The sequence below is a fragment of the Serpula lacrymans genome (assembly GCF_000218685.1).
Source record: "Serpula lacrymans var. lacrymans S7.9 unplaced genomic scaffold SERLAscaffold_4, whole genome shotgun sequence".
Lineage (NCBI taxonomy): Eukaryota > Fungi > Basidiomycota > Agaricomycetes > Boletales > Serpulaceae > Serpula > Serpula lacrymans.
Genome location: NW_006763293.1, coordinates 673401 through 696342, shown reverse-complemented (window position 1 = coordinate 696342; position 22942 = coordinate 673401). Strand labels below are relative to the sequence as shown.

The window sequence follows — 22942 nt, the reverse complement described above, 5'->3', positions numbered from 1 at the left end:
GACGTTGTTGCAGGCTGCGGACCTGGTCACGTTGCTGAAAGGTGCGTGGAACGACGCGTCGTGTGCGCGTTTGGGGGGGTCGTAGTATTGTGGTATTTTGGGCTTACAGCCCTCCGTCCCCGCGCGCGCATGCACTTCACGCACGCATGCATACGTACCTATTACACATACTGACCGAACGCTACCCACGGCTCCCGCCCTTTTTCTTTACAGTCACGGCTCAACATTCAAGAGATCGCTATGCCAGCAGCTGCTGCAGCCCCCGCCGCCGCCGCCGTCGAGGAAGCACCCGTCGAGGTCCGTTCCCTTCCCTCTCTCCCTCCCTCTTTCTCTCATATCTCATCTCCCGCCTCGAACGAGACACTCACCCCCGTTTGTTTTTACTGTTGCTGTTTGCTATTTGCCTTTCGCACACGCGCGTTTCGTAGGAAAAACCGAAAGAGAAGACGATCTTCAACGTCATGCTCAAATCTTTCGATCCCGCCATCAAACCCAAGGTGATTCGTGAGGTCAAGGCACTCGTCCCGAATCTCACACTCATGGAAGTGCGTCACACTGCTTTTTTCATTCATTCATTCATTCATTTATAAACCACCCTTTTTTCATCTTTCTAAATCCTACTTGCGTTTCACTCGCAGGCCAAGAAATTCGTTGAATCCGTTCCTCAAGTCCTCAAGGAAAATCTTGCCAAAGAGGATGCGGAGAAACTAAAGGCGACGTTTGAAAGTCTGGGAGCGGTTATAGAACTAGAGTAGATCCCCCCCGTGTCGTGCCTTATTGCCCTTGATTCCATCATTCCTCTTCTTTTTCTTTCATTTATTTGCATTTCTCATGCATGATCCACATACGCACATGGGAACGATGGTTGATGGTATAGAGCAGCGGATCACTATTTGATTTACTGTCCTTTGCTAGACGTTATATAAGGTACAGGAGCCGTAATATAGGCCATTATCTCGAAAAGTCATATGAAAAAACAATGACAGGTCAGGATGCGAAGATGGAAGACGTGGGCTTGCACAACAACAGCTTCGATGCCTCCTTGATCGTCGAAGAAAAATAGTTTAATCCTCCGAGAGATATCGGTACTCAAACCGGAAATCGCTTTTCTTTCGTTGACACCATGAACCTTCCCAGTCGAAATAGACATATACACCCTGTTCGTATTCTTCTGTTATGGCCTGAGGCTCAGAATGGCGTTGGAACCATGTCAGGTATTTAACGTGGAATCGCCACGACTGTCTCTTCAGCTCTTTGGCTGCAAGATATCTATAAAAGAAAAAAACGCATTTAGATATCGTCTTTGTTGAAAACGAGTGGTACACGTTACTGTTGGTAGGTTCCAGGAAGATAGTAGAACACGTAAAATAGCGTTTCTACATCCAGTTGGGAGAATATTCCAGCAGTACTGAGGACAGGGTTGAGTGCCTGAGGGTAGTAGGAAGGTGTTTGATAGGGATTCCGAGGTACGTAGTACTTGGGCCTACGAATAACACATAAGCTGTCAAAGAATTCTTCTTTCAAAGGCTCACTTACTTCTCAGTATCATGTGGTTGAGGTACATTCGAGTAACCACCTTCCAGTAGCTTGTTGACTTCTCCTAGGTTCGTCATGCGATGGGCAGCTGTAAAACGAGAGTCAATAACGAACCCCAAATTGCCAGAACCATTGGCTCACCCTTCTGTTTAACTGTCTCGAAAGACGCAACAAGGTCCGACAGCGAGCCAGGGAAAGCACTTAACGTAGTCGAGCGTTGCTGGACCTGTGAAGGTGCCTGTGGTGCCTGCTGACTTGCCGCAGTCGAGGCCGGTCTCTGGGATCCAATGCTTGCCTGTTGCTGAGGAGCCTGCGTCGTCGTACTTGGCGGCTCAACTGCCTGTGGAACCTTCATGCCCGGAGGATATTGAGGTTGTTGCTGTTGCGACGGTGCAGGCATTGATGAACTGCTGGCTGATGTATTCAAAACTCCTGGTGTCGTCGATGGGAACTGCACCTGTTGTGGCAATGGCGAAGGACCCGAAGGTTGTGGTTGTTGTTGAACAGATGCTGAGGTTAACTGAGATCCACCATTGGCTTGAGGCTGGGGAAGTTGATGCGAATCTGACGATAAGGCCTGCTATTTACGTTTCAAGAGTTATGTTATAAACACCCGGCAAAGTCCAAAAACACACACCACAGCACTTGGTGACATTGCTCTGGATAACAATGGAGAAGACATGGATTCTATAAACATAAGACCTACATCAGATGGATCACATGATATCAAAAATTGCGTACCTTTCCTGGAGGCCATGCGCTGAGGAGAAGATGTTGCTGCAGGACCACTCACAGAGCTAGGAACAGCCTCAGATAATGCTGGTGAATCTTGACCAGAATAGAAAGATCCGTCAGGTTGATGCGAAACAGATGCTGAAGAAAGCATCGGGCTCGTGACTGAAGGATGTGTCAGGCTCGGCGATGATGTAACCTGCTGATCTGACAGTATAGCCTGCGATGTTGAAGGCGTTATCGAAGGCGCTGTTGACGTAGTTGGCGTAGAACTTGAGAGTGCCGGTGTTGTGGGTTGAGCACTCGAGGGTGTTAGTGGCGTTGCGCTTGTTGATGACGGGGTCACAGCGGCAGCCGCTGCCGCTGCATATCGTATAGGTGGCAGCGTGGCGGGCCGTGGGGCTGGTGGCAGGCCTGCCTTGAGGATGCTTGCCATTGGCTGCTGCGCGAAATTTGGATTTGGTGGAGGTTTGGGCGCTGAAGTCATATCAGTAACCGGTCAATCGAAAGCGTGAGCTGCCTTACATTCTGCCACTAGTGAAGGTTCTGACAGTAATATAAGTAAACTGAAAGAACATTCAAGAATCGCCTCTAGATTGCTTACTGCGCATTTGCAACGTTGTGCCAGCTTTCTTTAATATTGGACTATCGTCGCGCTTGCTACTTGCCACACTCTCTTCGTCCTTATCATGTTTCTTTGACGGTGTTCGAGTAGGAAGATCTACAAGCTTGGATGAGACAGCTTGACAGGCGTAGGTGAAGTGTGGCGAATTACCTTCACTAGCTTCTTCTGACCCATCGCTGTCATCATCGTCGTCGGCAGCCAAACCAAACTTCTCTTCCTCCTCGTCGAGATTGAGGTCATCATATATGCCCTCGTATTCGTCGAAGTCCTCTTCCTGCACTCATTAAACGCCTTAAAAGGTCTCGGAGCAAAGGATACCGATACTATACAACGAACCGTATTGCTTTCCACAAAATATGAGACATCATCCTTCAGTGCCGTAACTCTGTCCGTCGTTAGAGAACCATTGTCCATAAGTCGTAGGATGAGCTCCAGTCGGCTGACGTGCCATTTCCGTCGTTCGTTGAGGTGTTCCAGATCTTCCAAACGCCCAGCAGTCGACGAACCTCCCTTATTTCGCTTCTTCCCGGTACCCTGCAATGACTCAATTTCTGCTTCTGACTGCTCCACCTGCAAAAGAAGTTCCTCGACCTGATTTTGAAGCCATGTTGTGACTTCAAGTTTCTCTTGGGCTTTTGGATCGAGTTTTGCAGATTGTATAAGACCTTCTTTCGAGAACGCCTTGGTCTTCATCTCCTTTTCACAGGCTTTGAATTTCTCCATTTGCTGTAAATGATGGAATAAAAGTCAGCTATGTGAGGACTAGAAGTTCCGTGAGGGCGAATGTTCCCCAGCGCCGTGCCGTTTTTACAATCAATTAGATTCAAGCGATACATACCGTCTCAATTAGTCTCCGGTTGTCCAGTAGTGCAGATTTGTCCTTTATATCATTGCTAGCGACCCAGGTCTTGATTTGGTCACGCAACCGTTGAAGTTTCTTTATTTGTGTCTTCAGGTCGGTTTCCAGCTTCTCCTTCTGTGTTTGATTCGTCGAGGCCTGCATTTTGTCGTAAATGCTCTCAAAGAGCTCGACACCTTCTGCGACCTTCTTCAAGGTCCTGTCAATTTCCGCTGGTAGTTATGAAAACAGACAGCCATGTCGGTAAAAGCTTGGCCAATAGTGCGATACTGTACTCACTTTGCAGTTTTCTGGCCGCCATGACGAATAATACAGGAGCACCGTTGCGGTTCAAAATATCGTTTTGCCAGTTATTGCTTCGTCTCAGTGGTGTGGCTATCGTATTGACATGTATTTGCGACACATTACGTACATGTGAGAATGCTGTTCCATAATTGACTTGCTCTACTCTACAGCAGTAATGTTTAGAATTTGAGTCAGGTGTACATGTTCTCTCATGAGACCAGTCGTGTAAATAAAATCATATTCCCACTACTCCGTCTCATTCAGCTTCCTGCGGCCATGAGGCTTCCATTCGTGATAAATATATACACTGTCGACACGGTGCTTGAAGGACTGAACATGAAGCAATCACTGATATCGTTCTCCAATTAACACGGGCGTTCGAGGATTAACGTAACTGTTAATAACATAAGTGAATCTAGACCGTGTTGAGACGCGTATAGCGCCATGAATGAACATATGATGGCCCATCGCTGAGAGAAGCCGTGTTTGAGAGTTCAGACATCAACACACGTACGGTGTCTGTAATTGGAAGAAGCTGCTGAGGGTAGTTCCCAAAGGGGTACTGCGTATTGGAGTTATTGGAGTTTGGTCCCGGGGGATAGCTGCGATTGGCTCGACAAAGTGAGTGCGACAGCCATCAGACAATATCGCGCTAAAGTGTAGATCAAGCAACATAGCCACCTGTGACGTTGGATTGGAGGGAGTGCCATGTATGTTTGAGGTGGACAAGACAAGAGTTATTGGTCTTATGGCCACCTGGACGGGCACTGCATGGGCTGAGACTGGGTGAAACGAGAGTAATAAAAGGAGAAAAGAGTGTGGACGGTGGACGCTGAGTCAGCGCAGACAATAGTGTTGGCAGACAATAGCACGTGGTGTTTGGGGTCCGTGTTTTAATCAGCGTGGGAACATACCGCGAACGCATCGAAGGGTGGACTGGCTGCATGGAAATCAGCTATTTCGAGTCTCCACCTTCACTTCGCCTTTACTTCCCTTTCTTTCCTTTCCATTCTCTTTACGCTCTTTCACGATGAAGTCGCTACGAAAGTCTTTAAACGGCAACAAGGATACTCACCGTCTCCAGATTTCCACCCCCGTTCCCCTCCCTTCCATATCTAAACCCACCTCTGCTACTTTGCCTCCTCAAAAAGTAATCCGCGCCGTATCCTCCTACAGGCCTCAAGCTCCTCAGCAGCTTCCCTTCCAGAAAGGCGACTTTTTCTATGTTACCGGAGAGAGTGATAATCAGGGTGCCTGGTACCAGGCTCACAACCCTGTCACAGGTGCCCGTGGGCTGGTCCCAAAAACTATGTTCGAAGAATTTTGTAAAAGCCCTCCCCCGTAAGTAAATTTTTTACCTCACCTCCTTTCTTAGACGTTAACCGGCCCTACATCCAGTATCCGCACTTCACGCATGAGCTTCGGGCTAAACAGCCCCTCCTTCGCTTCACCCAAATCACCCAAGACTCAGGTTTTCTACGCCGTCGTGCTACACGATTTTGTTGCTGAGCGTGCAGACGAGCTCGATGCAAAAGCAGGAGATGCTATATCCGTCGTAGCCCAGTCCAACCGTGAATGGTTTGTCGCAAAGTCCATTGGACGATTGGGGCGGCCAGGCTTGATCCCCGCCACGTTCGTTGAGATCCGCGATCCCGCGTCAAATTTGCCCATCACAGACATTGAGGCACTCATGGACCGGGGAGATTTGCCGAAAGTCGAGGATTGGAAGCGTGCTATGCTTAGTTATAAGCAAAACAGCATCTCACTTGGAGTCATCGAGGACAACCTTGCCGAAACCTCGGTCCCAGATAGCCCCTACATGCAGCAACCCAGTATAGTCGTGCAACAGCCTTCTCCAAGAGGAGACAAAATCCTACCTGCCGATCAGCAGCGTGCTCCCTCACCTGTTTACCTGCCTGACGGGATTCTTCTATCAGCGGATGTAATTTCTTTCCATTATGAAATGGATGAATATTGGTTCCGCATCGACTCAGTGTTTCAACCTTATGATCCGAAGGATTCACACCAGCTCCCCAAGGCTAAACAACTTATTCTTTTCCGAGTCTACAACGACTTCTATGACTTTCAAGTCAATCTCCTGGAAACATTCCCTCGCGAGGCTGGCCGCGAACCACCATCAGAACGAATCTTGCCCTTCATGCCTGGTCCTGCGGAGAAAGTAGATGACGAGATTACTGCTACTCGCCGAGAGGAGCTCGACGAGTATCTCCATAAACTTTGTGCTCTGAATGGGGTTGGCGGCAGTTACATTCTAGAACATCGAGTTGTGCGGGAATTCTTGGCCCTCAAGCCGGGAGATGTGGAGAATGACATCGAGCCTCGCTATGAGGAGATCAGAACTTTATTTGCCGAAGACTCGTACAATGAAACAGCAGATCCCTATTCTTCTCAGGTAGCTCAAGACTTTGAAGATGAAGTTCGGGACACTTTAGGGGACATGAGGTTGTCGGACAGGGAGCACGAGAACCGAAGTGATGGTTCAGATTATGGAGAGGACCATACGCTTCCTGTACATTATACAGGACGGGATTCTCAAGCCAGCATTTCCCTGCGCCAGCATGCTCATCAACGCTCTGCTTCTGCAGCTTCTTTCCGCCGCGCTCACTCTCCCCCACGTCTCAACGGATCGTCACCATCACCTTCTCGGTCTAACTCCGAACGCTCCCGCTCCCCTCGTACATACTCGCCTTCGCCTCGATTAGCATCTCAAGTCCTCGGTGACATGCAGCGCACGAGCGCTTATTCTCGTACTTCGACTGCTTCTAACTCTCGATGGCCAGATTATACCGCTTCATCGCCGTCCTCTCTACACTCCTCCCAGCGTTCCATGTCATCTCGCTCGCGCACCCACTCCACCGCTACTACCAATCTAAACACGCCCCCCATATCTGCTGGTAATCCACAGACGGCATTTGTAAAAATAAAGATTTTCGACCGTGTCACCGACGATCTAATCGCTATTCGGGTACACCCTAGGGTGACTCACTCGGAACTTATAGGCAAAGTTCAAGCGAGACTTGGTGGAGAGGTGTTGAATCTACGGTACAGGGATAGCCTGAACAACGAATTTATAGGCATTGACGGTGATGAAGAGCTGCGAGAGTGGATGGAGGGTACAGAAAAACATGTGTTGTATGCTGATTGATCAGGTATGGTGTTTGTTGTAAGGAATGGTGTGGACAAGCCAGCTATATTCTAGAGTTTTTATTATTTCTTTCGATTTCTGAAATTGTCATTCTTCTTCTTCGTTCTATCTGTTGTATGTATCTTGTCTTTCACCTATATTCTGACATGAGTAGCTTGGATTTTTTTTCGCGTAGTTGTGTTCTGTTTTACTACCTCAATACTTCTAAGTATTCAATTAATCCAGTTCTCTGATGCAAATCCTTTCTGCATGAGTACTTGTATAATGATAGGGTCCCTTTGGTCCTCGTGGACGTATTTATCATTTATTACACCTTGCATGTTATGTTGAAGAAATAATTTGTGAACCAAAGCACCTGCCAAATTCGGCCACGGCCGATAGGCACCCCGAAGTCGCAAATAGCGGTAAATAAAACCTTCTGTCCACTCACCATCATGGTGTCCATAATTCGATACGTGCGGAACATCCGCAGGACAGGTATCGCCGCATGGTGGCGAAATATGCAGTACATCGGTGATGCAAAGGCTGGTACATACGTGGGTAAAGACCAGTAGGTGTCTCGGCTGCCATGCCAGTAGGTTGTGTGTCTTGACCACTTTGGTACAGGTTCGGCAACCGCTACTATGAAAACTTGAATCCGGAAGACGAGATTCCAGGTATGAAAACACGACGACTGTGCTATTTCTGGGCACTGAACTCTGCTCCTAGGTCGTCACCGATGGGTTGACTTTGCTCAGGTCCGTAACGGCATCTATTAACGACAACCAAGCGCAGGGCCTCAATCTGTTTTCGTTTCTCTAGCATTATAGCAACGCAACCCAGGTTCCTGCTGAATGGCACTCGTGGCTATCTCACATTCGACAGAGTCCACCACCTGAGGATAATGTCATACAGAACCTCTCCCCCGTGTGGCAAGGCGTAAGTTTACGTTATACCTCTGACCATCAGTCTTGCTCAGCCTTTCTACTAGCCCTGGATCGAGAATTTGACAGGCACGAGGGGTGCTTACAGACCTTACAACACTGTCCCGCCCAAAATTAATGCTTGGGAACCTAAAGTCGGAGCACGAGGCGAAGCTTCTTCGTAACCTACATCCATGTTCTGTGATGTCCTTTGAGAATATAGATACACGGTATAAAATCAACATATATCATAGCTGCTCTCCTATGATGTCCTCCACGACACGCTCGGCGATGGCGAGACTTGACGTTAGTCCTGGACTTTCGATGCCCAACAAACTTATCATCAGCCCTTTACTATGTGAGTCTGCGTAATCTGTCCGCAGCATGAAGTCTTGAAAGCCTGAAACGACGAGCTTCGGACGTATGCCGACATAGTCTGCTCTGAGACCCTCAAATGTCACCTCTGGGAGATACTCGGTGACAGCGCTGTGCATCTCCCCCATCCTTGATTCATCTGGTATCAGGTGTTTCCTCCAGAAGTCTACATTTTCCTCATTTGAGTCGAACTCCTCTGCGCTAGAGGGAGGGGATATCCATTCCAAATCTGGACCAAACCGCACTTTCCCTTGCAAATCGAGTGTAAGGTGCGTGCCTAGTGACTGGAATGCATGGCGATTCCTCCCTGTTTCTGGGCAAGGATATATGAGTCGGGTTATCCGTGAAATTCCGGGACCACTGTAAGCTGCATATGAGCCACGAGCAAAGTACATGGGAATGCGCGAATTGAGAGGAAGAAGGGAGTTCAGAATGAGATTTGCAGAGAGTCCAGATGCATTAATCAAGGTTTTTGCTAGGAGAGAGTCGCCCTCCTGTCCGTCTCCTGTCACCATCTGCACTACCCAGCCGTCGTCAGTTGGCAAACTTGTTGATTGCTTTGATGATTTATAAGGATCTACGCGCACAACCCGCGTAGAATACACGAGTTCGCCGTTCTCCGAGTCCAATACATCTTTCTCGAGGCTTTCCATCATAGCGTGCGAGTCAACAATCCCAGTCTCAGGACTCCACAGTGCAGCTGTGATACTGTTTGCAAGGTCTGGTTCGAGTTCACGAGCTTGTTCGCCGCTGATGAGTTGTGCGGGAAGGACGTAGTCGTCGGAGCTATGTGGAGGGGAATGTTTTGGCCATTCGAGTTGCTTGGCTTTGTGGAAGAGGCTCTCGACGTATGGTCTTTGGTGTTCGTGAGCGACTACGAGTTTGCCAGTCTTGCGAAAAGGGATGTTGTACTTGTTGCAGCGGTCATACAATAGGTGGCGACCACGTAGGCATAGTTGTGTTTTCAGAGAATCTGGAGGGTAGTACAGGCCTATAGCAGACATGTGCTTAGTTTGCCTTGCATTGCGGTCTGCTCAGAAGAAGATAGGGCACGAACCTGCATGAATGACTTCCGAATTGCGGGAACTATGGCATCATGAAATTCAGCTTTCGAAGAGGATGGAGACAAGTACAGTCCTACCTTGTTTCTTCTCCAGCATGTCCGTGTCTTTCTACGAGGTACGTTGACTTGTTCGGGAAACGCTCTGAAAGACGCGATGCAATAGCCAGACCGCCGACGCCTGTGACTCTGACTTATAGTGATATCGTACGCAGCTAAACTAAAATATGCTCACCTCCACCCACGACGAGAAAGTCTACGGCAGCTTCTGGAGCCTGGCGACACCAATCTTTGTGAATGAACGTCGACATGGCCATCGCCAGCATTTGTGAGCACCGTACCTTGTATTTGAACCTATTGTTCGAGTTCAGAGCAGCGGTGAGGCCCCTTATTTTCGCTACTGCAGCCATGGAGAGGTATTTGAGGCAGAACGAACGTCAATGAAGAAGGTTTTTGATACCCGATGCTGTTCAGCTGAAGCTTGACAGGAAAGTGATAAATGTCAACATGACCATGACGGCGGCCCGATCGTGGCTTGGACTGGTATTTTTCTTATCTTATCTCTTGATCGGCGCAAAAGCCATAACCGTGACACTGAAATCGAGTCTCTGCTTTTCGTTGTGTCGCCACCATGTCTTCCCAGAATCCAGCTCCGTTGCCTCAACCGGTCTCTGTCGATGATAAACTCGCAGCCTTCGACTCTATCCCGTTGTTTATGAAATCCCTCCCAACGGAGGACACTACTGACGTTGCTCTCGAAGCATTGCAAAGCTTGGTGCATGAGGGGACACCGGATGGTGGGTGAGAACTCGATGTAATCTTCTAATTTCCTGCTCATTGTTCCAGTTGAACATCATAGAGGTCGCTCAAAACTTCAAGGAGCAAGGAAATGAGTATTTTAAAGGAAAGCGATATCGTGAAGCATTGGGCTTTTACACCCAGGGTGTGGACGCGGAACCAACAGATCCTGTCCTTCGAGAGGCTCTACTATGTAACCGCGCAGCATGCAATCTAGAACTCAGTAAGCTTCCACCTTTGTTTTAAGATTATCTCAGTCTCACTTTACCATCACGCAGAGAACTACGGGTCCGTACTGAGAGATTGCTCACAAGTCCTCAAGATTAACGCTCACTCATCAAAGGCCTACTTTCGTTCATCGTCGGCCTTGCTTGCATTGGAACGAGTAGAAGAAGCTCTTGATTGTTGTGATCATTGTCTACAGTTTGATCGTGATAACCAGGGTATCAAAGGCGTGCGTGAGCGCACAGTCAAGATGAAAGAACAGAAAGAACGCAAAGAACGAGAACGGCTTGAAAGGATTCAGAAAGAAGAGGAAGAAAAAAGGCGGCTCAAGGCAGCTTTTGACGTAAGTCTGTCTGCCTCGTAAAGCAGGGTATTTATTGATGATCCTGATGCTACAGGACCGAAATTTGGTATCGATAATAAACCCACAAGGGCCTTCAGACAACCCATACAAGCCTCACTTCGAACCACTGAATAATTCAGAGCTGATATTCCCTGTGTTTTTCCTGTACCCACAATATGCGACTTCGGACGTCATCTCTCATTTCGCCGAAAATACCCACTTCTCTGCGCACTTGATTCTGATGTTTCCTCCAGGAGCTCCGGCACCCGAATGGGATAAAAAGGGGGAGTATGTGGTCAGCGATCTAGTTGTGTATGCGATGACGCACCGAAAACGCCTGTTGAAGATTGGAAAGAGAATGACCTTGCGGGATGTTTGCAATGCAACGAAAGAGAAAGATGGGGATGCAAAAGATGGTTTGGAGATCAAAGATGGGTGTTTAACATTTGTGGTGTTGGTTAAGGGTGATGTTGAAAAGAACTGGGTGGACGAATTCAAGAAAACTAGGGACGGCTAGCATTATATTGATGTTATTGAAATCTACCTAGACTTGCACTTGAAAAGGTGGAATCGTGACCATATTTAACACTTTCACTGCAAGCGAAGACGCAAGCGCTACTTGGGGTTTTGTCGTATGCCTCTCGCTCTTCGCCGACCATTAATAAATCATACACAAGAGTAACACGGCCGCTGGTATGGATAGGTTGTTGAAGCATGTGAGCTCATGTGAGTGCAGAGGAAATAGGGTAATTCCGTATATGGTAGGTGTGCCACGTGAGCGGTGTTGATGGCGTTGTTTGGTCGTTCGACTGTGGTGCACTATACGGCAAGACTCACCGCACAAAAGACATCGACGAAGGCGTCAAGCTCGGTGAGTAGACATTTCACGTTTATCTGCAGTCTAGAGTGCACGTCTGGCTACTACATGACAATTTGGCTGGTCAAATTTGAAGAAGGAATGCCAGAATGAGATGGATGGACGTATGTTGAGGTAGATGCTGACTTTTTTGATTCTGATCAGGCCTCTCTCTTCCATCAAAATGTCCGTCAACAACAAGATTTTGCGCACCGCTAACGCGCCCACTACCGCCCCCGATGAGACTGAAACCAGCGTCGCTCAAGCTTTGATTGACCTCGAGAACAACGTCCCCGAACTCAAGACTGAGCTACGTGCCTTGCAGATTTCTGCAGCCCGTGAAGTTGATGTGCGAGGTGGCAAGAAGGCCATCGTCGTATTTGTGCCTGTCCCACAATTGAAGGCGTTCCGCAAGGTCCAGCAGAGGTGCGTAGGACTCAATATATTCTTACGGGAAAGGCAGCGATAGTGACACGCATTTCGCACCGTTAGACTCACCCGAGAGTTGGAGAAGAAGTTCTCAGACCGACATGTTGTATTCGTTGCTCAGCGCCGGATGCTCAGCAAACCTACCCGTAACTCGCGCGTGAAGCAGAAGAGGCCTCGTTCTCGCACTCTCACCCACGTCCACGAGAAGATCCTTGAGGATCTCGTGTTCCCTACGGAGATTGTTGGCAAGAGGACTCGGGTAGCGGTCGACGGATCCAAGCTGTTGAAAGTGTATGTGCTATGTGACAATATGACCCGATCACCGATTGAATATTATTTCTAGGATCCTCGACTCGAAAGATGCTACGTCACTCGAGTACAAGCTTGATTCGTTCTCGTCTGTGTACCGCCGCCTGACAGGGAAGGATGTGGTGTTCGAGTTCCCACCTGTGGTCCAGGAGTAGAGGATACAGAGCTGGCACGGCTTTTCATGACATGTCACCCCTTACTGCATTTCACCAAAATATATGGCCATGCCCGTTATGTGCTACTCTGAGGAGGTGCCATGAGTTGCTGTGAATTTGAATTTATGAGCAGGGCTGCTGCTGTGCCCGATGTAAGACTAAGACGCCCAGCACGATGACGAATGTTTCAGAGAGTAGCTAGCGGCAGCTGAGGCACCGATATGTTTTTGTGTGGCTCACCCGCCCATTCTGCTGAGCCGAGTGATTTCGGCACGTGCGTTCCGCTGACTGCCAGGTTCCGATTTGACGGTTCAGTTGGATTCAGTTCTCTTCTTGCTCTCTGCATTCTTCCGTCTTTCTTTCTCCCTCCTCCCCGCCCTTGCGGCATCCGTGCGCGCCTTCAAAGGTTCACTGATGGCGGATTATCCACGCATGGACCCATACAAAAGGTTTAGATACGAACAAGGGATCGATGCCAAAATAGTTGTCATGGGTAATACAGGTTTGTATCCTCACTATATTTCACTTCAACACGTCTTTTCTTCTTCTTTTCTTCATCTCGTGTCTTTCCATCTTATCCGTATCTTACTTACTGGTTTGTTCGCTCAGGTGTTGGCAAGACCAGCCTGCTACATCGGTACACTCAGAACAAGTTCGATCCCAAGAATACTACTTCTACGACTGGTGCTTTCTTTGTCACCAAGAAAGTGTATGTTGACGGTCTCAAGGTCAGGCTCCAGCTGTGGGACACTGCAGGCCAGGAGAGGTTTCGAAGTATGGTGCGTAACCATCGTCAGATGCCACTGCAGTTGATGCGAGCAACGGACTAATTTTACCATAGGCACCTATGTATTATCGAGGAGCCAACGCGGCTCTTCTCTTGTATGATATAACGAATGCTTCTACGTTTGATGATGTCCGGGGTTGGCTTGAAGGTTCGTCACGCAATACCAGCACTCAAGACATCATCTCATTAAATAATTTGTTCATTTACCTTTAGAATTGAAGAAAAATTGTCCGCCTGAGCTTATCATTTATATTGTGGGGTCGAAAGCAGACCTGCACAACCATCGACAGGTCACCTCTGATCTTGCCCGTCTATCTCTACACACTTGGTTCCCCCCTCCACGACCCCCAACACCACCACCAGTCCCACCACCTCAGCAGTCAACATTATCATACATTCGCCCGAGGTTCACGTCATTTACTAGTATCCGCTCCGTTCCACTCAGTGCTCCCACAAAGTCTTCACCACCTAACAGTGCCTCTTATCTCGATCCAGCAGTAAGCCGTTCATCGGCTTTGCAGCGCAGTAACACAGGACCGGGTCTCCCTCGGTCAAGGACGACTGGTGGGGTTAGTCTCAATCGAGCCAAGACAACGACCGAGGGGACTCGGTCTACACAGTCACGATTCGGTTCACATTTCGGGATACAAACAGGGGTGTGGAACGAAGTCGTCGAAACAAGTAGTAATAGCAATAATGATGACGAAGATATTGAAGAAGAGGAACCAGAGGAGTGGGGTCTTCACAAGGGCATGGAACTTTTTGAAGTTTCGGCTAAAGATGATCTAGGTGGGTATTCTTGGCTTGTCTTGTGACCTCACATCTAACTCTTCTGATCCGCTAGGAATACAAACTCTTTTTGACTCCCTGATTTGCTCAATTATCGAGAGGAAGGACACTATCGAGCGAGAGAACGAATTAAAGAAACGAGATAGCGTTTTCTTATCATCCGTCAGCACACCAACGTGGGCCGCACAAGCTGAAGAAGAAGAAGCGCGAGAGAAAGCACATTCGCGGGGGGGAGGATGGAGCTGCTGTTCATCGTAACGGCGCGGGCCGCCCGATTCTTCCTCATACTTGCTATCTCGCTTATCCCCCCTATCTGGCTCTCGTTGGCTTCGCTGGCTTTAACCTACCTTTTTGGCCCAAGCTCCTGTTTCAATGATCTCTCATTTCGCTTGTCCTTCCCCACCCCCTGATGCTATGTTTATGCGTCCATGTCATGCCTTCCCTTCGAGGATTTCTGTTGTCCACCTTTTCTTCTTTCCCCTTACTTTTATTCACTTCTGAATTATCTCCTTATACCATATATACTATTACGCTAGGAATGTGCATGTGTTCATAGTCAATGCAATCTTGTTCAAAATGTATTATCTTTTAAGTAAAGCCTATAATAAGCACATTGATCCGTGGAATAGGTGTGATGAATGATGAAATCTGCCGCATTAGACTGATTAGTGCTCCTTGGGCTAAGTCGCAGTCTCAGAAAGGGAGCCCCCCACTTTTCATTCTCCCACCTTGTCCACTATGTCCCTCCTTGGCCCCAACCCTGCTGAAGGAGGTCCATACGACGAGGACACTCTTGTCTGCAAGCCTGATCACTGTTTTCATGCTTTCGACACCTTGTATTGTGCACTCACCCATAAGAAGCCCATTCCTGCCAAGTTTCCCGATGATAAATAGTGTGCACTCAATCTTTATCGATATCGTATATACTGATTCTATGAACGTAGTCCTCTGTTTGTGACATGGAACACTAGATCAAGCCGCCCTGGACGGGCTCCACGACTGAGAGGGTGCATTGGGAGCTTTGAGGCGCTTACACTGAGAGAAGGGCTGGCAGAGTATGCGTTGATCAGTGCATTTAGAGACTCCCGCTTTCGAAAGATTGATTTGAAAGAGCTTGATAGTCTCGAATGCGGGCGAGTATTTTTTGCGATGTGCAGTTATCCAATTTCTGATAATAACTCTGCTATAGGATATCTCTATTGACAGACTTTGAGGATGCTGCTTCTTATTTGGACTGGACAGTGGGCGTTCATGGAATATATATATCCTTCCCCAATCCTTCGATATACCCAACCTCGACTCAGTCATCCAATACACCATCTCCTCTATCCTCTTCCCCTTATCTCCCTCGCCTCACGTCCAAACACACACTCAACGCCACTTATCTACCCGATGTCATGCCAGAACAGGGCTGGGACAAGATCGAAGCAGTCGATAGCGCTATACAGAAAGCAGGATGGAATGGTATGATCACAGAGGATATTCGTAGAAGTATCACATTAAGGAGGTATCAGAGCAGGAAGTGCGTGGTAGGCTGGACCGACTACGTCGAATGGAGGAAACAACAGAACGGCGGTGACATGTAAAAGCGTCAATGGACATTTAAATCATTCCAAAGTATACAGAAATTAGCAAGAAATATGTACTTCTAAGATGTAGCCGAATAGACCTCTCTTGTATTTATGATTTGCTGTCGCCACCTTGGGCATAGATCTTCTGCCTCAATCTTTCCAAACGACCTCCCCATCCACCCCCGAATTTCTTCTCCAGCTGTGACCAGATCTTTCGCAGCTTTCCTGGATCGTCTCCGCTAACTTTACCAAAAGCTATCATGATCCAGTATATGACCCTTTCGCTCGGTTGGCTATCTGCAGGTAAATCCAAAAAGGTCTTGAATATTACATGCAGATTATTCAAGTCCCATAATTCCGAAGAAGTAGAATCCCCAAATGATCCCAACCTAAAAGCCAGTGTCGGAGGAGTTTTTCGAAGGCAAGGCTTACGACCATGACGGACAAAGCCAATGAAAATACCGCGGAAAGCAGCCAGAGTAGGTCTGTACAGCTGAGGCTGTCCTGATTCTTCACTAAACACGGCATTTGGTTCAAGATTCGGAGAGGAAAGCATATCTACAAAGACCTGCAATGCACGCATCAAGTCTCCGTGATATGCAAGGGATTGGATCATTGCCGTGTATGTGATCTCGTCAGGTATTACGTCCTTTGGGACGATGATGCCCTCGACATCATAGAGGTAGTTGATGGCTTCATCAATGTCATGCTCTCCTGCGTTAACTTCTGGGACGAAGTTGTTGCGAAGGACACGATAGATCGTTGATGCAACGTCTATTTGACGGTTCTGTGCATATGCCCATATACAAGCGTTTATGCCGTCCAGACCAATCGGTAAACCTTGCTCCCTCATTTTCAGGAGAGTTGAACGGACACCTGATAGCTGATTAGTCCGTGAAAAGTATCCGAGTAACGAGAGATGTGTGATTCGATTCGGAGGTAGCCCTGAAGAGCTCAGAAGTGAAGAGGCGTGCCTAATAGCGGCGGGTTGTAAAGAACGACCAGCAATGTAGAGCAAGGTGGTATAGCTAACAATGTCGGGGTTTAGAGGATCCTTTTGAGTACAGTCATCCGAGTTGTCCTCCACAGTAGAGGAATCTGTGGAGTGCGCGTTCACCATGCTATTGAAGATGTCTAACGCGGCTTTGTAATCTTCCAAGCTCGTTGTCCGCCATCCCTTTCCTGCACAATCTATCAAAGCGTTCCATTCCCAGAGATGAATGGCTCCGCCTGTGTTTCGGAGTGTGGTAAGTACTGACGAGAGTTGCAAGAAGAGAGTACGCGTTCGTGGTTTGGTTGATGCGAGGAGACGCGCCAGACGATGGAGGTGAGTGTATGGAATTACGAATTTTGCGTGCTCGTGCGAATTTTCTGTGGCTACGGGTAGAAGAGATTGGTATGCTTGCCACGATTCTGCAACGGAGTCTGTGCGTGCCATGATACCTAACAGTTCGAATCGAGAGTTCTTCGGTTGCTCTGGATAGATAGCCTCGATAAAAGTATCTGAGAAGTTGGGAAAACCTGAGATCGGTGTGGTGTCCTGGTGATCTTGACTGTCTGAGATGGTGTTGGTGGCGTGGCGAGACGTTACCTCTACGATGCCGTCTATGAAATGCTTGTCTGTTGTGAACGGGAGCGACCCGTCGACTTCTGAAGGGCCTAAAACAGGCTTTATGGAACGATATCGCCTTGTCAAAAGCTTGGGTTCGCTGCCATGCTTCAGGCACACGTTTTCTTCGGAACAAGTGTCGCTCTCCAGAGTGCCATGTTCTTCTCTCAGAAGCTGTACTCCGGTCCTTTGATGACTTAGGCGGGCATGACGAGGCCTTACAATGACATTGGGCTGCACATTGGAGAATAAGAACTGAGCTTGACGAAGCCGACATGGCAAGCGAATGACGGGCGAAAATCTCAGGCCTGCAGTGGACCCAGCTATCATGAATTTCCAATGCAGTCATCCTGGTCAAAAATCAGACGACATCTTTTGGTATAAATCATTATGGAGACGTACCGCGACCTGCACTGATCAAAGGATATTCAACGACGCAAGTATAACTTGAAAAGCTTTTACCAGCGGTAAGCTCAGCACGGCAAGAGCCTACGCCACCGATGTGGCTCACTTTTTTCGGCTGGCATTTTATTTGCTCACGGTAATTTTACTCAAAAGTCGTTGTAGCAGGTGTTGTAACAGAATTTACAGTTACACTTTGATACTTAATACACAAAAAATCGGGCGCATGCGAGACTGGTGGCATTGACAGTACTAAAGCATAGCATGCAAAAAAAGTATGGAAAACATGATGCCTAGGTAGTGGGTAGTAGATAACGTGCTTAATCTCGGGCCTTGAGCGTTCCCAAAAACGCGGCCTTTTCTTCGAATGTTTGGAAGGAACCGTGCTGCAATCAAACAATGCAATTAAACACGAGAATGAATCTTGTAGAGGACAGCCACTTACACCGAATTTCGACGAGGTATCGATGAATTTGAGTTGCACCTTCTCAAGGTCACGACGCGATGTGTGGACCATAAGCGATTTACGGAGAGTGATGACACGCTTCTTAGTTCCAGGGATAGAACCCTTCAACATCAGGTAGTCGTTCTTCACAATACCGTAGTGAGGGAAGCCACCCATCGGCGTGATAGCCTTCTTCGTAATGTCGGATTCGGTTGAGGCATTACCATCATCCGTTCCAGCGCCAATACGGTAGATCTTCTTGTTCAGCTCCGTACGGTGGTGGTAACCGTCTTTTGAAAAAATGTCAGTGGCTGAAGAACAGACAGTGTGCGATATCACATACTTTGACCAGCACGAGCAACTGAGAACATGACCTTCGAAGGATGCCAAGCACCAATACAGGCAACTTTACGGAGACCCTTGTGCGTCTTTCGTGGTAGCTTTTTGGTACCCCAACGGTGAGTGACACCCTCGAATCCGTGACCCTTCGTAACGGCAATAACATCGATATTCTCATCCTGCTCAAACACACTGGTAACCTCGACAGGCTTCTCGAACAGGTTGTGCGAAAATTCGACTTTGTCTGCAATCGAACCACCGTTCACCTGGATCTCCATCAGGTGTGCCTTCTTCTGACTGAGACCAGTCTTGCGAATTTGAGTGTGAGCAAGGACACGGACAACAGTGCAGTATTTGCGGATACGCTCGAGTTCACGGGCAGTGGACTTGCCATTATCCTCAGCGTGCTTCTTGGCGTAACGAGTGAATGCCTTCTTCTTCGAGCGGTACCAGTTCTTGTAGAAGCGACGTTTGACCTCGTCCGACAAGTGCGATGCCCAGACAGTTGTAAGGGTGCGGAGTCCACGGGGAGTCTCAACGTAGCCAACAACACCAACAACGATCAAAGGAGGCGTTTCTACGATTGTGACAGCCTCGACAACCTCACGCTTGTGCATCTCTGTAGGTTTTGATCAGCTGTGTTACTCTACACATAGAACACAACACGTACTGGATCCTGGACGGTCAAGATCACGAACAACATGCGTCATACCAGCCTTGTAACCCATCGTAGCAGTCAAGTGAACGGGCTTCTTAGGGTCATCCTGTCCAACAAATTCGTGCTTAGATCCACTTCACATGAAGGACACAATGCTTCTTACCCTAGGGAAAGACTTGACTTTTCCACGGTGGCGGGCAGCACGTTTACGGGGAAGGAAACCAAGAGAGCCGTGTCTTGGAGCTTCGTACTAAGATAAAAGGTAAATATCGAGGAGACAGCTTCAGCGAAAGCGTATATTTACACACCTTACGGTGACTAGAATACAGATACAAAAGTCAGTCTATCATTCCAAGTTGCTCAGCATTACCGACGACGGTACACACCTCATTTTGCTGAAATCTTGAGGACGTTGACGAGAATGCAAGACTTTTGCACGGTATGATTGAGATGGGAGTTGCCGAGCGGTGGCTGAGAGCGCTGTACAGTTCTCGACTTAGGTAATCGAGGACTGACTTCAGGGTTAGGAGTAATTCGTGTAGAAAGCTCCGACGTTTGTATTTGCTCTGCAACCTTGTAACTGTCCTTTCTAGCCTCAGCACTCGTTACAGCGACACAATTTGCAAGCTATAGGACGAACATTGTCGGATACTTGTACAAAAATATTAATCACAACATGAATCGAAGAAACCGACGGAACTAGGATTTGATAATTTTGAACTTTTCCCCTCCGGCTAGTATGTCCTCAGCCTCGCTTTCAATCCTCCTTAATAGTTCCTCGCAACTTGGGATATCATGGATCAATCCTAATGATAGGCCTGCTGCCCATATACCGTGATCTGGATCGCCATTCTCGTAAACCAGTCTCCCTCTCGCTCCTGCTACAAGAGGACGTAGTTCTTCGAATTGGGCACCTCCAGGACGACTTTCCAATGCAACCACCTCCTTCGAGATTTTGTTCTTGAATACACGTGTCTTGTTATTTAAAGTCTTGAAAATATGAACTGTGTCTGTTTCATTTGATTGGACCATTTTTTCTTTGATGCTTTGATGAATCGTGCTATGTATTGAAAAGCCATTTCAGCAGATTTCTCCAACGATTGCAACTCAGCTGTTCTTCACCTCTCCTTGGTACACATGATTCGTGTGCCTGTTAGGCGTGTCATCTACAAGTTCGTTATCTTATCGAAGTCTCCGACTTACCCATATTCACGCCCTGAGTGTGACTCAATCGTGAGTGGAAAAGAAGACGAACAATACAAAATCCACTCACTGAAGCACCTAAAGCCAGTGCGCCGGCAAGCCCTCTTCCGTCAGCCAGGCCTCCAGATGCAACGAATGGAACTTTCAACTCTTTCGCGGCCAGTGGGAGCTGGAAACAAGTTGCGTTAATAGCACATTCTAAAACAAGGGTAGGTCATACCAATACTATTCCCCCAATTTCTTCTTCCCAGGAGAATCCGACACCTGCAATTACTAGTGTCAGCCCACCATTCGAATATGACATGAGAGGACCGTGCACATTCATTGGCATCCAGCGTAATCACGTCTGCACCATGCCCAATTGCTGTCTGGGTAGGATCACTTAGCGGAGTTCCCAAATGAGCACATAATCTAACCTTGGTGTCTTCAATATTGACACCCTTGTACAAGACGATACAACCCTCTGATTTGAAATATGCAATCAAGCTGCTGGCTGCATCTGAAGTATCAAAATGGTCAGCACTACAACAAATGCCAATCTGTGTAGCAGCGAAGTAGATGCTAACTGACTTATATCTCCAGCAGTCTCAAAGATACGCACTCCCTCGTCAATAGCTGCCTTGGCATAGCCTTGGTAGTCTGGAGGATTTATGGCAGGTAGCGTGGTGATGTTGACAGAGAATGGTTTAGAGGTAATATGCCTCATCTCACGAATAGCAGTGCGAAGAGCATCTGGATTGGGTTGGCTTAGAGCCGTTATATTGCCTGTGGCCGGTTTGGTACGGTGGTATGAATGAGAGTCAGAAAGGACTGACCAAGGCCACCTGCATTCGAGATGGCCGCAGCTAGTGGAGGAACCCCGACCCTATCAGTGAGTGTGGATTATCTCACTGGTGAAGGAAATGACATCGGTAGGTGATAGGAACATACCACTGCATAGCAGCCATGATGACGGGTCTGCATAGTGCCATGTAGGTTGAGTCGGTGCGTGGTTTGTCACAGTATCGTTACTCACGCTCGAATATTCAGAACATCCGTCAATGGCGTCTGGATAACCCTGCTGGGAGCACTAACGGAGAAACGCTTCGGGGTGGTGAAGCCATGTGCGTTATTCCAAGGTATGACGATACGCTGCGCCGAAAGAGGCCTACAAATAACGGTGTGCATGGATGGTGAGGGATGTTGCAATCAAACCAGCCGCATTATGAAGACCACCAGAAACGAACATGTACTACTAGCAGCGGCGGAGGGTCGTAAGGGGAGTGCCTAAAGCAGACTAAATCGAAGTCAAGATGACGGCACTCAGACTTGATTTGATGGCCAGTTTCGAGATATCTTTCAAATCTGACTGCGTTGACAATTGTGATCACAACAGAGCCGCAGTGCTAACGGCACGGATCATTGCTCGAAGCATTGGTTGACTCTATTCGACGTCAAGCTAGTACTAGTAGGGTCTTCCTGTCTGTCATGGCATGCATTGCCGTTGTCCCCATAAGTAACCTCCTATTTCCTCAACCAACTAACGTTAGTCTGGGACTTTGCATTCAGAATTATTGTGAATTTAAAGGGCTCGATGCTAACCATAAATCTTCGAAGAGATATTCAGCATCCGAACAGCCCATTCATTGATGCTCATTAAGGATGCGGCATCTCTAGGTTACGTTGGTATCGGTCCCGTTGGTGTCACTGTCAGCATAATAGCTGAAGTGTGATCCCCTGGTAGAAAGTGTGATGCGGCAACTCAATAAAGCTCGTGAACCTGTATTGCGATCTCTGAGTGGAGGCGTTGTAAGCTGCACATGGGCTCCACACTCTCCACGCTAACTTCGCGGCGGGAAAGGTTGTCCTTCAAGTTAGTCTGCCCTAGGCATACCAGATCAACAATAGCTAGCAATATATCCATTTTTATTCCTTATATTTATTATACATCTGATAACATACATATCTTAAGTCTCGTGACCAGAGCTAGGACGGAATGCGTCCGAGTTTGACTGCTTCCCAAAACGTCTGGGTTCGAGACTAACATATCTTCGGCTTTCTTCCTTTTCCCCCTCACCTCTCCCAGATTAGAAAAGGTATCGACCAGGCAGCGTCCGAACAGATCGCGACTCGGATGACGGCAACATTATAATATCATATGAAAGAATCTGCAGCATGTATACCCGCGTATCTGTCTTAACCCGAATGAAGTTAGTATGGGACAATGCACTCAAGCACCTTTCAACTAACCATTCCTATCTTTACTATGTTGTTGATATGGGGGAAGGCACGAGGCAGAATTTACGACCTAAATAACTATAAAGATTGAGTAATGTAGGTTACTTGTTTTACGAAGTCCCTTTCTACCAAAGAGTTCCTGACGCCGAGTCGCAGACATGATTTCGACATTTATTAGAGTCGCCGCAAAGGTTCCCAGCCGTCGTGTTGCTAGCGTATTTCCATTATATGGTTCAAACTTGACTTTGCAGTTCTCACCGCGACAGT

The 22942-nt window shown here is 47.9% G+C and overlaps 10 protein-coding genes across 10 annotated transcripts; 6 read left to right on the top strand and 4 right to left on the bottom strand.

Annotated features, from left to right (window-relative positions):
• Positions 1-240: 240 nt before the first annotated feature.
• SERLADRAFT_435033 (uncharacterized protein) lies at positions 241-755 on the top strand (the record flags this gene model as incomplete). The annotated part of the gene is made up of 3 exons (XM_007315296.1): positions 241-372; positions 429-545; positions 639-755. The coding sequence occupies 3 exons, from the start codon at positions 241-243 to the stop codon at positions 753-755; spliced, it is 366 nt and encodes a 121-aa protein (XP_007315358.1).
• A 4312-nt stretch (positions 756-5067) lies between these two features.
• Positions 5068-7203, top strand: SERLADRAFT_435031 (uncharacterized protein; the record flags this gene model as incomplete). Its single annotated transcript, XM_007315295.1, has 2 exons — positions 5068-5378; positions 5436-7203. 2 exons carry the CDS (start codon positions 5068-5070, stop codon positions 7201-7203), a joined length of 2079 nt encoding a protein of 692 aa, XP_007315357.1.
• Positions 7204-7627: 424 nt separating this feature from the next.
• On the top strand, positions 7628-8347 carry SERLADRAFT_460388 (putative NADH:ubiquinone oxidoreductase 17.2 kd subunit; the record flags this gene model as incomplete). Its single annotated transcript, XM_007316165.1, has 4 exons — positions 7628-7753; positions 7810-7859; positions 7912-7940; positions 8005-8347. The coding sequence occupies 4 exons, from the start codon at positions 7638-7640 to the stop codon at positions 8242-8244; spliced, it is 435 nt and encodes a 144-aa protein (XP_007316227.1).
• Positions 8240-10055, bottom strand: SERLADRAFT_446497 (pyridine nucleotide disulfide oxidoreductase-like protein; the record flags this gene model as incomplete). Its single annotated transcript, XM_007315294.1, has 5 exons — positions 8240-9471; positions 9538-9566; positions 9622-9721; positions 9776-9815; positions 9882-10055. 5 exons carry the CDS (start codon positions 9948-9950, stop codon positions 8354-8356), a joined length of 1356 nt encoding a protein of 451 aa, XP_007315356.1.
• Positions 10056-10142: 87 nt separating this feature from the next.
• On the top strand, positions 10143-11489 carry SERLADRAFT_360092 (uncharacterized protein; the record flags this gene model as incomplete). The annotated part of the gene is made up of 4 exons (XM_007315293.1): positions 10143-10337; positions 10400-10561; positions 10617-10906; positions 10962-11489. The coding sequence occupies 4 exons, from the start codon at positions 10172-10174 to the stop codon at positions 11421-11423; spliced, it is 1080 nt and encodes a 359-aa protein (XP_007315355.1).
• A 230-nt stretch (positions 11490-11719) lies between these two features.
• On the top strand, positions 11720-12760 carry SERLADRAFT_460384 (uncharacterized protein; the record flags this gene model as incomplete). The annotated part of the gene is made up of 4 exons (XM_007315292.1): positions 11720-11777; positions 11928-12188; positions 12255-12482; positions 12535-12760. 3 exons carry the CDS (start codon positions 11947-11949, stop codon positions 12653-12655), a joined length of 591 nt encoding a protein of 196 aa, XP_007315354.1.
• A 327-nt stretch (positions 12761-13087) lies between these two features.
• Positions 13088-14489, top strand: SERLADRAFT_366805 (uncharacterized protein; the record flags this gene model as incomplete). Its single annotated transcript, XM_007315291.1, has 6 exons — positions 13088-13157; positions 13265-13434; positions 13497-13590; positions 13656-14011; positions 14063-14231; positions 14287-14489. 6 exons carry the CDS (start codon positions 13088-13090, stop codon positions 14487-14489), a joined length of 1062 nt encoding a protein of 353 aa, XP_007315353.1.
• Positions 14490-15185: 696 nt separating this feature from the next.
• SERLADRAFT_360088 (uncharacterized protein) lies at positions 15186-17910 on the bottom strand (the record flags this gene model as incomplete). Its single annotated transcript, XM_007315290.1, has 2 exons — positions 15186-15364; positions 15421-17910. The coding sequence occupies one exon, from the start codon at positions 17739-17741 to the stop codon at positions 15912-15914; it is 1830 nt and encodes a 609-aa protein (XP_007315352.1).
• Positions 17911-18036: 126 nt separating this feature from the next.
• On the bottom strand, positions 18037-19669 carry SERLADRAFT_381768 (60S ribosomal protein L3; the record flags this gene model as incomplete). The annotated part of the gene is made up of 7 exons (XM_007315289.1): positions 18037-18199; positions 18259-18548; positions 18602-19216; positions 19268-19361; positions 19419-19505; positions 19564-19573; positions 19642-19669. 7 exons carry the CDS (start codon positions 19644-19646, stop codon positions 18134-18136), a joined length of 1167 nt encoding a protein of 388 aa, XP_007315351.1.
• A 285-nt stretch (positions 19670-19954) lies between these two features.
• On the bottom strand, positions 19955-21625 carry SERLADRAFT_491650 (2-nitropropane dioxygenase; the record flags this gene model as incomplete). Its single annotated transcript, XM_007316170.1, has 10 exons — positions 19955-20315; positions 20378-20405; positions 20516-20627; positions 20679-20722; positions 20778-20826; positions 20875-20951; positions 21029-21223; positions 21274-21303; positions 21366-21415; positions 21474-21625. 10 exons carry the CDS (start codon positions 21623-21625, stop codon positions 19955-19957), a joined length of 1098 nt encoding a protein of 365 aa, XP_007316232.1.
• Positions 21626-22942: the final 1317 nt, after the last annotated feature.